The sequence below is a fragment of the Armigeres subalbatus genome, chromosome 3 (assembly GCF_024139115.2).
Source record: "Armigeres subalbatus isolate Guangzhou_Male chromosome 3, GZ_Asu_2, whole genome shotgun sequence".
NCBI lineage: Eukaryota > Metazoa > Arthropoda > Insecta > Diptera > Culicidae > Armigeres > Armigeres subalbatus.
Window position 1 is genome coordinate 307,080,176 of NC_085141.1, and position 18,844 is coordinate 307,099,019.

An 18,844-nucleotide genomic window follows, 5' to 3' on the forward strand; every position below is an offset into this window, starting at 1 on the left:
TGCCGAATTTTCGTGTTTCGTCATACCGGGTTCATAACGGAACCGCCTCGTCCTTCGGGGATCCTTGTTTTAAAACCGATTCTATGACTTCCAGTAATGCTATGTTTGCCTTCCCTAAGTACGGAAAACCTCCATCAGTCGAGTTCAATTCCAAGTCTACTCCTGCTCGAGATAGTTTATGTTGGTTTGAATGTGCATGTGGTACGAATGTCAATCAACGACCCTTAGATTCCCGTACCGGTGAGTCAGCTAGTTTCAGATCTTTGCACAGCTCGCCACTCGGCTGCGCGGCTGCAGAACCCGTTTCGACCAGGTCTTCACTCTTGGCATGTTCATTATTGAAAATGGCTGCTAAGGTGGGCCTGGTCAACTGGAACGCTTGCTCGCACAAGAGCAAAAGCATCGAACTGGCTGATTTCCTCGAGGAGAAGGAGATCGACGTGGCGCTCATCACTGAAACGCACCTTAAATCGGAGGTGAGCATCCACCGAACTTCCGCATCGTGCGACTCGACCGGCCGTCCAGGGGAGGTGGTGTGGCCATCGCACTCCGATACAACATCAACTGTCGTCTGCTGCCAAGCTTCCAGCTGAACACCATCGGTGTCGAAGTGACTACTTCCGTCGGCACAATCACGCTCATCACGGCGTACTGTCCAACTCAAGCTAAAGCCGGCGATGGTTCATCGGCCGCCCTTCGGAGGAACATCGTCAAGCTAACGCGGAGACAAGGGCAGTACATCATTGCCGGCGACCTGAATGCCAAACATCAAGCCTGGGGCAACAGTCGCGGCAATCGAAACGGCACCATCTGGAGCAACGACATGGAGGAAGGCGCCACTACACGATTTTGAGCCCGGATTGCCCCACTCGGCTGAGTCGGTCTGGTATCCACGCAACCCTCGACGTATACATAACGAACATGAACGATCACGTCTCGCAGCCGATCGTCTACCAGGAGCTCAGTTCGGATCACTATCCGGTGGTGGCGGAAGTGGGCTCTTCGGTCAATCGGCACCAGCAGTTACGGCGAAACTACCATCGAGTGAACTGGCAGCCGTTCTAGCAGTGCGTCGACAACACCATCGAATACGAGGTGCGTCCAGGGATGCCGGAAAGTATCGACCGCCAGCTGTGCACCATCGAAAAAGCAATCTCGGTGGCCAGAGAGCAGCATGTCCCGACGGCTCGACGGGTAAGCAACTCCTTAAACATCGATACACTCACCAAAGATTTGATTCAATTGCGGAATGTCACTCGCAGGCAGTTTCAGCGTACTGGATTGCCTGAGCTTAAGGCACGGTGCAATCGAATCACAAAAGTTATCCAGGCCCGAATGGTGGACCACAAAAATAACGATTTTTCGCAAAGCCGTTCTGTAAAATGACCAAAATACTAAAATCCAAGCCTTGGCCCATTCCATCTTTGATTCCACTAGACAATAATGGCTCTAAGGATCGCTTGATAACTCCTGCAGAGAAGGTCGCTGAAACAGGTCGTCACTTCATCAGCTCACACAATCTTGGGCAAAACATCGTCAGTCCACACGAAGCAGCCGTCAACGAGCATGCTAACAACATCCATTTGATTCCCAACGACTTCTCGGAGGAGTTGGAGATCTCAGCTGGCGAATTGACGGCCTATATCAAATCATCGAAGAACATGAAGGCCCCAGGCTTCGACAGCATCGAGCACCTTTCGCTGATTTTTAATTAGTGTTTCCGGCTCAGCTACTTTCCATCGTCCTGGAAGTCAGCGAAAGTCATCCCAATCCGTAAGCCTGGGACGGATCCTTCCTCACCCAAAAGTTATCGTCCCACCAGCCTTCTCATGATGGCCTGGTGTACAAACTACAACGCTACAATATTCCCAGCTATCTGGTGAAAATCATCAACAATTACCTGTCGGCAAGGATATTCCGGGTCTCAATCAGCGGAGAGAGCTCCAATGCGCACAACATCGTCGCAGGCATCAACAAGGGCAGTATCCTCATGTCCCTGTCCCTGATGATACCTCCATCGTCTACAACTGTAGAATGATCAGAGCGCTAGTGGCAAAACTTCAATGAGGCCTGACAGAGTACCTCAGGAGCTGGAAGATCTGTATCAACGCGGCGAAGACCCAGGTTTGGACATGTTTCGCCTGGGGACTGAAAACCCGACTGTGGAATGGCCCAATAAGGCTGACTACCATGGTTGACTCTCGACAGCAAGCTTATTTTCCGACAACAGGTTGACAAGACGGTGACGAATTGTAACGTTTTGTAGAAACTACTGTACCCTTTGATCAACCGCCGGCAAATCAGCAAATCATCCTCCCTGAGATTGAATACGGCATGCCGGTCTGGGAGAGCTGCGCTAAAACTCATCATCAGAAACATTCAACGAGTACAAAACAAGTTCCTGAGGATGTTCATGAACACCCCACCCAAGACAAGAACATCTGAGCTCCATCGTCTGGCCGGGATAAAAAACACTGCACGAGCGCTTTGGTGAGTATAAAGAAAAGTTTAGGGTCCGTTGCGCCCTTTCGGACCAGCCAGCGATTATGGCGCTCGTTCTAATCTAGGTTATCAAATTTTATAGTGATATATGAACATAGATGAAAGGTGTCTGCTATTCAACATCGCTTTGGATGGGGCAATACGAAGAGCAGGGATTAACACGAGTGGTACAAGTCCTTGTCAATAAGTCCTTGTCAATAAGTCCGTTGGCTTCGCCGACGACATTGATATTATGGCACGTAACTTTGAGAGGATGAAGGAAGCCTACATCAGACTAAAGAGGGGAGCTAAGCGAATCGGACTAGCCATCAACACGTCGAAGACGAAGCACATGATAGGAAGAGGTTCAAGAGAAGAAAATGTGAACCACCCACCGCGAATTTGCATCGGTGGTGACGAAATCGAGGTGGTAGAAGAAATTGTGTACTTGGGCTCACTGGTAACTGCCAATAATGATACCAGCAGAGAAATTCGGAGACGCATAGTGGCTGGAAATCGTACGTACTTTGGACTCCACAAGACGCTCCGATCGAATAGAGTTCGCCGCCGTACCAAACTGACAATCTACAAAACGCTCATTAGACCGATAGTCCTCTACGGACACGAGACTTGGACGATGCTCGTAGAGGACCAACGCGCAGTTGGAGTTTTCGAAAGGAAAGTGCTGCGTACCATCCATGGTGGGGTGCAGATGGCGGACGGTACGTGGAGAAGGCGATTGAACCACGAGTTGCATAAGCTGCTGGGCGAACCATCCATCGTTCACACCGCGAAAATCGGACGACTGCGGTGGTCTGCTCGTAGTCAGAATTTCGGACAGTAAACCGGTGAGAATGGTTCTCGACAACGATCCGACAAGAAGGCGAGGTGCCCAGCGGGCAAGTTGGATCGATCAGGTGGAAGATGACTTGCAGACTCTCCGTGGTTGGCGACGTGTATAGCCATAGCCGAGCCGAATGGAGAAGACTACCGCACAGGCCACTTCGGCCCTTCGGAATATTCATTTACAAATATAAGTCAGAACAGGTCGTGTCACACCACACCTCAAACTTCATGATTTTACAAAGCAATAATGGGAATGATATTAGAGTTCCTGGGCCACTCGGGTTCAGTCCGGCCACATGCGTCAGAATCTGAGGGACCTTTGGAATGGCCATTTCCTAATTTAAGTCAAAATAGGTTATGTGACACCTCAAACTGCATGATTTCACAGAACTGTCTAAACCTTCAAAAAACTGTCTAAAGGTATAAATTGCAGATCATCTGGCAAACCTTTTGGCGAAAAAAAAAACAAAGCTGTACGGACAACTGGCGAAAGAACGAAGCAACGAATCAACGATCGTTTGGCAAAAATGAATTAAGTATACAGAACTCCCTACAGTCGGTCACCTCACCCAGGCAATGCTCTCGGGTCTGGTACCCACGAAAGCGAACGATTGTATGGTCAGGAAAATCATGGAAGCGAGTGACCCATCGAGAAAAACCAGCCCAGTTGTCCAGCAGTTACTCGCTACCCGTATCCATCATTTGAGTTACTTACACCAATGATTTTAATGGTGAAGATGGTATATTTTGCAATATGCACTCGGTTGACAGAGAAGTACAGCCTTCCAATACTATTCATTGCGTTTTATCCGCGGAAGCATGTGTCATGCCAATGATTGTTTTTATTCTAAACATAAACAATGATATTTATGTGTTTAGAATCATTTTAATAAGGTGTTAAAAAACAATGATGTGCGATGACGTTCTCCCACATCTCTCTCGATTGACGGCGATTCCAAGCCCCGACAGGAAAAATCAGACGAGTTCGTGGAATATCGGGCTTGAACGCAAATTCATGAGCCTCGTCAATGTTTAGAAACGAGGTGATATGCGCCATTTGTTTGATGGGTTTTACAGGAATTATCGATGAATACTCGCTGGACCATTAGAGATGAAATGAGATAAATATCTTCAATAGCTGAATTTTAACTAGCTCGCTAACTATATAACAATACAGCCCCAAGAATGGATCGAAGTTAAACCTGCTCAAGAACCTCTCAGACGTCGCGGTTAGGCACTTGTTGAACTGGTTCATTCAATTAATAAAAAAAAAACGTCGTTTCGGATGAGTCAATCGTACAAACTCCAGGGATTCAAAGAGGTCCATAAGAAATCCAAATTTTTCAAATAAAAACTCCAGAATAAATTTCCGAAGAAACTCTACAGCACATTCCCGAGGGATTGCTGAGAAAATTTCCGTAGAATTTTAAGAGCAATTCTTGACGAAATTGCGAGATAAATTACCATAAAACATTCCAGCAGGATTTTCTGAAATAATGAGTATTCTCTTGAAATGCTTGCAAAAATCTGCCTGAAATAACATTGAATATAATTTCTGAATGAATTCCAAGAGGAATTCCAGAAATACTTCAGGTGAAATGTTCGACAGAATATCTTGGAAACATTCAGAATAAATTGCCGAAAAAATCTCAGGAGCTGTTGCCGCAGGGATTTCAGGACGAATTCCCAAAAAACATCCCAGAGAAATTTTCAATGAAGTTCCAGAAAGAATTGCTGCAGAAATACGAAGACGAATTCCTGGAGGAATTTTCGGAAGGAACTTTTAATTATTCTACTTTTGCATTTTTTTTTAAATGCTATGCTATGCTAGGTTATATTATTTTTTAAAACCATTTAAATTCACCTAGTAGTGATGCTGTCTTTCTCGAATTTAGTCAAGATACCAACCTTATATGGGGCTTATGTGGTTAGATGTACCATTTTTTTCATAACTTTTAAACGCAACGGTCGATCGTTATCAAATTCGATAGTGATCAACAAGGCTTTGTCCCCTGTCGAATAAAACTTGTTGCGAGAAAATCTGTTAAAGATAACTATACGAAAAGTTGTCTAATGTTTTTTTTAGCTTTTGTGCACACACATACACACATACATACACACAGACAGACCTGTGCTAAGCTCATCAAGCTGAGTCCATTGGTATATAACACTATGGGTCTCCGAGGCTTCTATAGAAAGTTAATTTTCGGAGTGAAATGATAGCCTTTCAGTACAACTTCATTGAACGAGAAAGGCAAAAACCTGTCCCAAGAATTATCGTTATTTAACAATGTAGGAATTAAGTTGTACTCGATTTAAAGACTCAAATCACAAGGATAAAATGAGTATGATTTATGCATGATGAAAAATAAAATAAGGTAAAGATGATTATACGATCGAAATAACCTCCCATACCTTTTGCATCTTTTATTAGCAGTGTTGAAATAAGAAAGAATATTAATTGCATGAACATCATTGCTGAGTACAAAATCAGCGGACAAATACTCACTCTAATTAACAGCTGACCGCTCTTGGTGTGCGGATTTCGGTACGCGTAAAATACCCAACATCCGCAGCCCAGCAGGATACCACAGATGACCATCATCGACACCAGCAGGCTGCTGTTTGAGTTTTCCGGCTCCATGGCCGCGTGGAACGCCGGAACCTTGTTCACACCGTCTTCGCCACTGGACGGGTGCAGCTCCGATTTGCTCTTATTGGTGCTGCCCTTGGAGGGCGGGATTTCGGCCTCGTGCCGATAGGTTCCGTTGGTGTCGTTCCCTTCGGTGCTGATCTCAATCGGTTCACCGTAGTTGTTGCCCTTCTGGCCGAGGGCTGGGCAGTAGGCTATTTCCATGATTTGATTTTTGTCGCACCCTGGTGGGAATGAGGTTAGGAGGTTTTACGATTTGAACTGCTGAAGGAAGGACAAACTCACCTTTCTGGATCCAGTCTTGTCGCTTACGATCAACTCCCGTGGAGCAGCGGTTCAATGTGGGACACCAAATGCACTAAAAGAAAGGAACAGAAAGTGATTCGTTCCACATTTGTTGAAAGTTAGCTCATGCAACGAACCTTGAACTCAGCACCCTCATGATTCATACATGATTGACAGTCCTTAAAGCTGTAACATGTGGGCTGAGCATAGAGGGTAATCAGTGTGTTGTTCTGAACTTTCTCGCGGGCAAAGTTGACTTTGTGATATTCGTAGATTGTTTTCTGCTTGGTGCCTGTAAGCGAAAATTTCCTTTCTAAAACATGCCGCACAACCTATCGAATGATCATTACTTACGGAAAATGGTCTTATCGATGATGTACGCATCCGACAGTCCCACTTTGACCGGATGTTTGTCATCGTAGATTTGCTGGATATCAATGGGAATCGTCTGATAGGCGAACACAATGTCGCCGGACTTGTTCAGCGTGGCACTAAACGTGAATGAACCATTTTCGGGTCGATCCTGCAGCGATACATTCTCCCACACTACCGTAAAGGTTTCACCTGGAATGGATAGACGGTTAAATGTAGTTCATTGTCGGAATCAGCAAGAGCTCTGGTGTCACCTACCATCATCACGGAACTTCACAAACGAATCGCTGGAAAGTGTCGTATCGAAATTGGCCATAAGCGGGGCGATGTACTGCGTCGAGGCAAGCCACGAGTGCACGTAGTCACCTGTGTACAGGAACCCACCGGTGGCGATAGTGATGTTCCGGATGGGATAACCATAGTACGCAAAATCGAAGGACAGCAGGACAGTCTGAAACGAAAATGAAAAAAAGAAAGTTTAAATATTTCACGGAGTAATTATTTACCCAATAATGGGTACTTCTTTTGAAACATTTATTTGTTCTCCATAAAAGCCGCAAACAGTTTCTAAGTTTTCTTACGTTGATAAGGATTTTATTCATCTACTTCAAAATCATTGTAAATCTATACCAAATTCCATGAGAGTCGAATTAAGTATTCCAACCATAACAAATCCAATCCAAATCGACGTTGTATTCCAATCCGATCAGAATGCAATACAAATCCAAACCGAATCCGATTTAAATTCTATTTAATCCACGTCCAATCATGATCCAACACAAATACAATCCAAATTCTTTCCAAATCCATTTCCAATCCAATTTAAATGCAATCCAACGCAGATCCAAATCCAATTCAAATCCAAATCCAATGACAATCCAATCAAATTCCATATTTCGAATCGAATCCAAATTAAATCCAAATAGAATACAAATGAAACACAAAGCCAATTTAAATCAAAAGCCAATCCAAATCCATTCCAAATCCAATTCAAATCCGATGCAAATCCAATCCAAATCCATCCCAAATCAATTCCAAATCCAATGCAAATCCAATCCAAATCCAATCAAAATCCAATCCAAATTCAATCAAAATCCAATCCAAATCCAATCCAAATCCAACCCACATCCAATCCAAATCCAATCAAAATCCAATCCAAATCCAATCCAAATCCAATTCAAATCCAAATCCCATCCAAAGCAAATCCAATTCAAATCTGATCCAAATCTAATAAAAATCCTATTCAATCCAAATTCAATCTAATTCCAATCCAAATCCAATCCAAATCTAATCCAAATCAAATCCAAATCCAATTGAAATCCATTTCAAATCCATACCAAATCCTTTCCAAATCCAATCCAAATCCAATCCAAGTCCAATCCAAATCCAATCTAAATCCAATCCAAATCCAATCCAAATCCAAATCCAATCCAAATCAAATCTAAATCCAATCTAAATTCAATCCAAATCCAATCCAAATCCAATCCAAATCCAATCCAAATCCAATCCAAATCCAATCCAAATCCAATCCAAATCCAATCCAAATCCAATCTAAATTCAATCCAAATCCAATCCAAATCCAATCCAAATCCAATCCAAATCCAACCCAAATCCAATCCAAATCCAACCCAAATCCAATCCAAATCCAATCCAAACCAATCCAAATCCAATCCAAACCAATCCAAACCAATCCAAACCAATCCAAACCAATCCGAAACCAATCCAAATCCAATCCAAATCCAATCCAAATCCAATCCAAATCCAATCCAAATCCAATCCAAATCCAAACCAAATCCAATCCAAATCCAATCCAAATCCAATCCAAATCAAAACCAAATCCAATCCAAATCCAATCAAAATCCAAACCAAATCCAATCCAAATCCAATCCAAATCCAATCCAAATCCATTCCAAATCCAATCCAATCCAATCCAAATCCAAATAAAATCCAAACCAAATCCAATCCAAATCCAAACCAAATCCAATCCAAATCCATTCAAAATCCAATCCAAATCCAAACCAAATCCAATCCAAATCCAACCCCAATCCATTCCAAATCCATTCTTAATGCAATCCAAATCCAATCCAAATCCAATCCAAATCTATTCCAAATTCAATCCAAATCCAATCCAAATCTAATCTAAATCCAATCCAAATCCAATCCAAATCCATTTCAAATCTATTCCAAATCCAATCCAATCCAAATCCAATTCAAATCTAATCCAAATCCAATCCAAATCCAATCTAAATCCAATCCAAATCCAATCCAAATCCAATAAAAATCTAATCCAAATCCAATCCAAATCCAACCCAAGTCCAAACCAAATCCATTCCAAAGCCAAATAAAATCCTATCCAAACCCATTCCAAATTCAATTCAATCCAAATCCAACCCAAATCTAATCCAAATCCAATCAAAATTCAATTCAAATCACACCCAAACCCAATGCTAATCCAATCTAAATCCAATCCAATCCAAATCCAATCCATTCCAAATCCAAATCCAATCGAAATCCAACCCCAATCCATTCCAAATCCAATCCAATCCAAATCGAAATAAAATCCAATCCAAATCCAAACCAAATCCAATCCAAATCCAAACCAAATCCAATCCAATCCAATCCAAATCCAATCCAAATCCAATCCAAATCCAATCAAAATTCAATTCAAATCACACCCAAACCCAATGCTAATCCAATCCAAATCTAATCCAAATCCAATGAGAGAGTGAATTTTGTATTCCAATCCATACCAAATCCAATCCAAATCCAATCCAAATCTAATCCAAGTCCAATGAGAGAGTGAATTTTGTATTCCAATCCATACCAAATCCAAATCCAATCCAAATCTAATCTAAATCCAATCCAAATCCAATCCAAATCCATTTCAAATCTTTTCCAAATCCAATCCAAATCCAATCCAAATCTAATCCAAATTCAATCCAAATCCAATCTAAATCCAATCCAAATTCAATCAAAATCTAATCCAAATTAAATCCAAACCAAATCCAATCCAAATCCAAACCAAATCCAATCCAAATCCATTCAAAATCCAATCCAAATCCAAACCAAATTCAATCCAAATCCAACCTCAATCCATTCCAAATCCATTCCTAATCCAATCCAAATCCAGTCCAAATTCAATCCAAATCCATTTCAAATCTATTCCAAATCCAATCCAAATCTAATCTAAATCCAATCCAAATCCAATCCAAATCCATTTCAAATCTATTCCAAATCCAATCCAATCCAAATCCAATCCAAATCTAATCCAAATCCAATCCAAATCCAATCCAAATCCAATCCAAATCCAATCAAAATCTAATCCAAATCCAATCCAAATCTAACCCAAGTCCAAACCAAATTCAATCCAAATCCAAATAAAATCCTATTCAAACCCATTCCAAATTCAATCCAATTCAAATCCAACCCAAATCTAATCCAAATCCATTAAAAATTCAATTCAAACACACCCAAACCCAATGCTAATCCAATCTAAATCCAATCCATTCCAAATCCAAATCCAATCCAAATCCAACCCCAATCCATTCCAAATCCAATCCAATCCAATCCAAATCCAAATAAAATCCAATCCAAATCCAATCCAAACCAAATCCAATCCAAATCCAACCACAATCCATTCCAAATCCAATCCAATCCAATTCAAATCACACCCAAACCCAATGCTAATCCAATTCAAATCTAATCCAAATCCAATGAGAGAGTGAATTTTGTATTCCAATCCATACCAAATCCAATCCAAATCCAATCCAAATCTAATCCAAATCCAATGAGAGAGTGAATTTTGTATTCCAATCCATACCAAATCCAATCTAAATCCAATCCAAATCTAATCTAAATCCAATCCAAATCCAATCCAAATCCATTTCAAATCTATTCCAAATCCAATCCAAATCCAATCCAAATCTAATTCAAATCCAATCCAAATCCAATCTAAATCCAATCCAAATCCTATCAAAATCCAAACAAAATCTAATCCAAATCCAATCCAAATCCAACCCAAATCCAAACCAAATCCAATCCAATCTAAATCCAAATAAAATCGTAATTCATTTCCAAATCCAATCCAAATCCAATCCGAATTCTATCCACATCCAATACAAATCCAAGTCCATACCAAATTCAATCCAATCCAAATCCAATCCGAATCCAATCTAAATTCAATCCAAATCCAATCCAAATCCAATCCAAATCCAATCCAAATCCAATCCAAATCCAATCCAAATCCAATCCAAATCCAATCCAAATCCAATCCAAATCCAATCCAAATCCAATCCAATCCAAATCCAACCCAAATCCATTCCAAATCCAATCCGAATCCAAATCAAATCCATTCCAAATCCAATCCAAATCCAATCCAAATCAATTCCAAATCCATTCAAAATCCAATCCTATCCAAATCCAAACCAAATCTAATCCAAATCCAATCCAAATTCAATCCAAATCCAATCCAAATCCAATACAAATCCAATTCAAATCTAATCCAAATCCAATCCAAATCCATTCCAAATCCAATCCAATCCAACCCAAATCCAAATCCAATCCAAACCGAATCCATACCAAATTCAATTCAATCCAAATCCAACCCAAATACAATCCGAATCCAATCCAAATCCAATCCAAATCCAATCCAAATCCAATCCAGATCCAATCCAAATCCAATCCAAATTCAATCCAAATCCAATCCAAATCCAATCCAAATCTAATCCAAATCCAATCCAAATCCATATCAAATATATTCCAAATCAAATCCAAATCCAATCCAAATCCAACCCAAATACAATCCGAATCCAATCTAAATTCAATCCAAATCCGATCCAAATGCAATCCAAATCCAAATCCAATCAAAATTCAATTCAAATCCAACTCAAATCCAATCTAAATCCAATCTTAATCCAATCCAAATCTAATTCAAATCCAATCCAAATCCAACTTCAATCCAAATCCATTCCACATCCAATCCAAATTTAATTCAAATTCAATCCAAATCCAATCCAAATCCAATCCAAATCCAATCCAAATCCAATACAAATCCAATCCAATTCCAATCTAATCCAATCCAATCCAATCCAAATCCAATCTTAATCCCAACCAAATCCAAATCAAATCTAAATCCATTCCAAATCCAACTTCAATCCAAATCCATTCCAAATCCAAACCAATCTAATGCAAATTTAATCCAAAGGGTTTATTCGCAAGTTTTGAAACAAATAAGGAGAAAAAAAATATTAAATCATTGATTAACCCCCATACCAACACCCTTCTAACGTTTTTTGTACTGGAGGTTTTAAAAAAAAATGAAGGGCTGTTACACTCTGACAGATACCCTCTCATTTCGTAAAGCGTTGTCTAATTTGGGAATGGTCCCAAAACTAATCCTAAAACATTTGAAATGCAACCCAAATTGATTTTTTTTTTGTTCCAGCGCGTGAGATTTGAAAAGAGCAAATATCTCAAAAGGTATTCGCCTTATTTTAAAGATTATTATTTAATAATTATAAAATAAATCTATCTATTACCCGTAAACATTATCAACTTACCGTAGCTCGTCGATGCGAGTTAGACAGCAAACTGCTCACGTTCATGTTATCCAGCCGCTTCCAATAGGCATCGCTGGCATTCTTGTCTGTCGTCCACACGCTGTTGTAATAAGTGTGGTAATCTTCCTGCGTTTTTGTGATGTTGTAATTATGGAGCGTGGCATTTAGCTCGGACTCCGGCTGTTCCACCGTGTCGATATTGATGGCCGCACTCAGCGGATCCACCGTAGTGGTGGTCGCCGATGCATTCCCAGTGCTGCTGCTATCTGCTGCGGAGAAAAGTTTCGCTATCAGTTTACTTTTGCCATCACTACTGCTGCTGGCAACTGATTCAATCGAAACGTTACTGCTACCTGCGCCGACGACGGTGGGGATTGTGGTCGGTTCTGCTCCGGGTTTCATCGATACGATGTTATAGTCCCTTCGCTGCCCGGTTCCATTGAACCCGAGTAGGTGGTCGGTATAGGTGGTTCCGTTTAGACTGGCCAGCTTCTTGCCGGTCAGATTCTCATTCAGCAGCTTCTGCTTCGCTGCACTGGTTTTGTTTTCGTTGACAGGAGCCTTTTGGTTGATCGGCTGAGATGTGTCCACCAGAGGGGGCGATTCAGCTGGGGGTTTCTTCTCTGGGTCTGATTGTCGCCTCACACGGGCAGCTGTGGCAGAATCTGTAACGAAACAAGGGAAAAATGTCATTTCGAGCTGCATGCGTTGTCTATGCTGAATATTATAATCAGATATAAAAAAAACACCATGCGTCTCCATAGTTCGGTGCATATATTGTGGATGCTATTTGTATGACGAATTCACGACTTTTTACTTTTTTTAATTACATATATCTAAGTGATGCAATGCCAATTAAATATTAAGAAGAATGTCTCTCGTTAACAAAATTTTATCTGATGATGAGTATGTGCATAACAGACAAGATCTGTTGAATGTTTTGGCAAATCCATTCGCTAATTGAATCCCAAACAAAATGAGCTGGCACAGGCAATATTTAAAATCAACAATCCACTAAGAAAATAGCAACACGGGGCGCCACCCAGGTCAAACGGTCAATCATCTGGGACTTCACAATCGTCGTCGACGACGACGACGACGATGGTTATCTCCTCAAAGCGGTTGTTGTTTTCATTACTTGTGTCTTGAATTTGTAAATCGCCGATAATTACACGCGTCACCGCGCCGGTCGCACATGTCACGCATTTATAAATAACCGGTTTAAAAAGGTGGTTTACGGTTCAGTCAAACTTACGCGCCGATTGTCTGGTAGACAACGTAGCGCGGCGATTTCGCAGCGGATCGTCGATTTTTTCGTGGGCCGACTCAATGTTTCACTAAATTCGAAGGGCACAATTAACCAAAAACAAACCGCGTGAAAAGCGACTCTGTGTATTAATCTGGAAGCATTGGTGGAAAGATCAATTATAAAGCAACACCGTCATACGCCGACAAATCGCTTCTGTCGTGGCGAAAAATTCACGTAAGTTTGAAGAAACCTTAATTAAGGCGAGCATTCCGCGTTAGATTTGTGGTAGTTGTAGTAATGATCAGTAGTTATGGTAGTGATCAGGAAGGCTTAATGTGAGTAACTTGAATATCATAATAGATGTTTGATAAACTGTATCTGATGAGTAGGAAAGGACGATTAGTCAATTTGGCGGTATAAATCCGTTCTCATTTATAAAATTTAATTGATATTCGGGATGAACACTCATATATTCCTGGATAGACTGTCTAGCCAAGAAAATAATACTGCTCATTGAATGGTTTGTGTTCGTTCGTTGAACTCCTTAATCAGCAGACGTTTTTAATAGTGCTCTGGAACAAAAATAAAATACGATGAAAGCACCTCCAAAAAGAATGTTGTGTTACCCATTGGAAAATATTCTGCTGTGCTTTAAAATAAATAAAGTCGATGGTGTTTATTTACAATGTGCTCCTAGGTAGTATAAATTTCGTTTCACTATAACACGTGCTGATCATATAAAATATCGAAATAGCACTATACTATGTCCCTGAGGGGCCCTCCTTAGCCGTGCGGTAAGACGCGCAGCTACAAAGCAAGACCATGCTGAGGGTGGCTGAGTTCGATTCCCAGTGTCCCAGTGTGGGGATGTAATGCCAATAAGAAGAAGAAGAAGAATCGATTCGTAAGGTTTGTATATACAAAAAGTTGGTGAATTTAACGGGGATATGTAAAAAATCATTAGAATACAATTTTGGGTCAGCTGTTGAGGAAAACAAAACAAACGCACGGAAATTGATCTAGAGTGCGGTGCTGCAAATAGTTCATTGTTGTGACATTTGCAACACCCGGGCAAAGCAGGGTTTCTTTCGCTAGTTCAAAAATAAATATGTGAAAAAATGGTGTCCCAGATTAAGGTCTGAGGAAAGCTCTCTCGTGGTAGAGCGCTGTTTTCGAACTAAAATGTCTGTAACTAGGAATTGGGAAGGAATTTCGCTTATCCCCACTGACAATCTCTTTAGAATTTATCAAGTAATGTTCCTAGAAAATTTCGTGGACGTACTATTTTCCAAATTTGAATTAAGCTCTAAATACTGAACTATTGTACAACTGAAATGTTTGCTTCTGAGGAGATCAAGGTATGCTATTTGTAAGATGATGATGATGATGATGATGATGATGGTCCCGCCACATACCCCTACATGGGTTTGAGCTAGACGAGTTATCTTTAAGATAATTAATTGATATGCATTTAATCGGATTTCCAAAAAGAAAAACGATCCGATTTCTTATCACAGATATAAATTTGAATATTTTACATCACTATACAGCAAAAAATATAAATTAAAAAAACTGATCTTTCCAAAACCGCAATCTTCCTAAAACATCAGTAGTGATACATACAGCTCTATGAAAATGCAAAACTTGTGATACCTCTCGCACAGATTTCAAAAGTTTCACCAGGAATCGCGTATCAAGTCAATTTTCGCTCAACAACTTATATGTATCTATAGTATTCATGATTCTCGACAATACAGGCACCAACACTTGTGATACCGCTCAGTCGATATCAAAAGTTTCAGTTTAACCGCGAAACAATCTACTGGATAGCTATATCGAACATTCAAAACTCTTTCAGCAGTAAACATACAAAAGTCATTCACTCCTAACCATTCAAACAGATCAAAATGTGGCACACGAAAATTAAATTTGAAATAATTTATACCTGTATTTCGCGCGCGAGGCTCAAACTCTTGCAGACTACACAAAGAAAAGTTAAATTAATAATTACGTCAAGAAAGTAAAAAATCCATCATCATCATCGAGGCGATCGTTGTAGTCGTTAATGCCCCAAAAACAATAAATAAAATTAAAATAAAACACACAAAAGTATCCGTTGGGTAAAACTTCGTCAAAACTTAAATTGGTTAATGCTAAAAAATTGTCGAGTAGCTGTCTAAAATGCAGCTTTGACGTGTGAAATACATTGTCTCTTGAACTGTGCTAGTGTCGCTGCACGTTTGATGTGTGTAGGCATCGAATTGAATACCCTTGTAGATCAATGAATTGTGTGAAGCACCATGTAAAAATAAAGGTGTTCTTACATCAACTGCGTTTCTCGTATTATATCTATGTATGTCACTTCCTCTTTCAATTCGATCACACAAATATCGAGGCAGCAAACCATTAATTACTTTAAAAATGAACACCATAGTCAAATAAACAATGCGTTGCTTCACTGACAGCCACTGCAAGGCGTCTAACAAAAAAGTTGAGGACGTGAACCTATTGCATCTCAAAATCAAGCGCATTATTTTATTTTGCAAACGCTGTAATCTCGATATTTGTGTACCGTTAGCCAAGAATAGAATGGACGGGCAGAAATCCTGATGAGGAGAGATGATTGATTTATACAACAATATTTTACTAGCAATGGTCAAATCGTGTTTTAATCGGCAAAGAATTCCATACTTCTTGGCAATTTTCTTGATAACATTGTCAATATGTTTGTCAAATATTAGCTTGTCATCAATAATCACGCCAAGATATTTAATCTCCCGTACGCGATCAATTGCCTCATCATCCATCATAACAGAGACATTTTCACTTATTCGGTTCCGCGAAATTATCATGAACTTAGTTTTACTTATGTTCAATTTTAACTGTTTATATTTCAACCATCTACTTAGAGAATGCAAATCTTCGTTTAAGTGTGAAACGGCCTCTTCTAGGTTTTTAGCTGCAATGAACAGCACGGTGTCATCCGCGAATAGATTTATATCACAAAATCGTAAGACTCGTCGCATGTCATTTATGTACATAATGAATAAAATAGGCCCTAATACACTTCCCTGTGGCACGCCGAGCGTGTTCTCCACGGGACTTGATACACAATCGTTAAAAGCAGTCCGTTGAGTTCTGTCACTCAAATAGCTTTCAAACCATTTGTAAGCAGAACCCGAAATTCCAAAGCGCTGAATTGTTTTCAACAATAAGGGCCGAGAAATTGTTTCAAAAGCGCGTTTTAGATCCAAGAACACCGCAACAATCGTATCTTTTTGCTCTACTTTTTCTTTCCATTTAGCCAATACCAAGTTCAATGCGGTTTCACAAGAATGACCTTCTCGATATCCCGATTGTTCCGGTATGAGCAAGTTATTATTATTTAAATAAGGTACTCCGGGGCAAGTGAAAATACGGGGTAAGTGGGTACTATGGCTGCTGATCAATCGATAAACGTTTTTAGTGGTAACAATCTTCTAGAAAGATGAAGCAGGACTATCAACGAATACAGCCCACACAAAAATATTTGGAATCAAAACCATTTGAGGCACCATGCTAATGCTATTGCTTGATCATGACTTTAGACTACCGGGAAAATCTATTACTTATATTTTAATTCAATGGATTCCCACCATAATAGTCGTTTTTAAATTTATCATTGATGTGGAAGGTGAATAATTTGAGCAATCAAATAATTGTGTGACATCGAAAATGATTTATAAGTTCTAATTTAAGCCAAAATTTGCAATTTTCACTTACCCTTTAGTTTTAACATACATGGGGCAAGTGGGACATATACGAACAACAATTTCGATAGAGCCCTTTTAATTGTTTTTAAATCGTTGTCTAGTGAAAAATAACTTCGACACTCATATATGATATGGATCTGAATCAGATGTAGTTTGCTTATTGTTGGTTTCGCTGTTAAATAGTATTGTACAGTTGATTAACAATAATACAAAATTCATTCTAAAAATTATCTCCCGCAATAGTTATAACAATGCGATATTTTTCCATTTACAGTGCAAATAATCTATTTGTTCAACGATAGGTCAACAAAATGTGTCTTGTGTTTTGTTATTTTCAAATTGCGCATCAAATTTACAGATTTTCAGATAAATAAAGTGCTCAACACATAAATTGGCAATTTCGTTCTATTACAAATTTATAGCAGTGCGCATAGCCTGAATAAAAACGTTTCTTTTGAAGTACTGATTTATGTAATAATCTGTGCTTTAAACACAGAAACATTCACTCGAATGAATAAAGAATTGCTTATCCTTTCCATCTAAAACATTTGGTACAAAAGTAACCCAGTGAAGAGCAAAACAAGAGCCAATTAAACTGTAAATCGGCTGTTGTCTGGTGTTCATATTTGCTAAAATTATAATCCCTTCCTTGTAGCATAAACAAAAATCCGACAAGCAACAAACCTCCATCCATGATCTGAAAATACTACGACTCAGAAGTAACATGAACATTGTAGATTCCTTTAATTAGTTTAGTTCGACAGTATAAAACAGAATAGGTCCCACTTGCCCCGTTTGAAGGGGTAAATGGGTCCTACAGGTGAATTTATTTCTTTCACTACCAATATTTTTTGTAATTTAATAAATGGCTTACAACACGTCTACACTTCAACAACGGAAGCATATAATGATGTATGCGTGGTTAATGTACTGAAATATCGTGTTTTATAAGTATGCGTTTACAATTTTGCTGAACTAGCGTTTTTTTAGGTCCCACTTGCCCCGGGGTACCTTACTCTAGCAGCTGGCCTTTAATAACAAGTTCTAAAATTTTCTCTAATGTGTGCAACATGTTGATGGGACGAAACTCTTCGGATTTTTTGTATAGGAATCACAAGGGATTCCTTCCAAACTTGTGGCACGTGCCCAGTTTGCAAAGATTCATTAATTAGGTCCAGCAAGCTGTCTCCGATGACATCAAAGCAGTCTTGTATCACTTTTGCATTTACGTTATCTACACCAGCCGTTTTTCCCATCGAGAAGCAAATATTCCTTAATTCTTCCAATGTTATTGGGTGAAAGCCTTCAAATCTACAGTTAACATCGATCGGCTGTCGTATTTCGTCGGGTTCATCAACTAATTCAATAGATGCATTAGATGAAATACTGCTGACAAAATATTCGTTAAACTTATCTGCAATTAATTGTTCTGATAGTTCTAGTGTGCCATCAAAAGTTATGGACCGCGGTTTACTAGTACTAGGTTTCAAAAGTGATTTCAATATTTTCCATAACTCTTTGCTGTTGTTTTGATGTTGATCAATTTTCCTCTGAATATATTCGCATCGCGTACGTTTCAAACGTTGCGAATATTTATTACGCGCAACCTGGTACCTATTCCAACGATAATCACTGTTATGTCTACAAA

General features: G+C 39.7%; 1 protein-coding gene across 2 annotated transcripts in view; it reads right to left on the reverse strand.

Annotated features, from left to right (window-relative positions):
* Positions 1-18,844, reverse strand: part of LOC134225162 (plexin domain-containing protein 2) — a 115,788-nt gene that overhangs the window by 12,440 nt on the left and 84,504 nt on the right. Inside the window, exons 2-8 of one of the 2 annotated variants that reach the window (XM_062705009.1) lie at positions 12,549-12,860; positions 12,196-12,464; positions 6,896-7,088; positions 6,620-6,829; positions 6,403-6,557; positions 6,266-6,338; positions 5,837-6,204 (exon numbers count right to left, since the gene is read on the reverse strand). In XM_062705009.1, coding sequence (XP_062560993.1) covers positions 5,837-6,204; positions 6,266-6,338; positions 6,403-6,557; positions 6,620-6,829; positions 6,896-7,088; positions 12,196-12,464; positions 12,549-12,860 — 1,580 coding nt within the window. Of the gene's footprint in view, positions 1-5,836; positions 6,205-6,265; positions 6,339-6,402; positions 6,558-6,619; positions 6,830-6,895; positions 7,089-12,195; positions 12,861-18,844 lie in introns of both variants that reach the window. The other variant, XM_062705008.1, reaches the window with a different exon arrangement.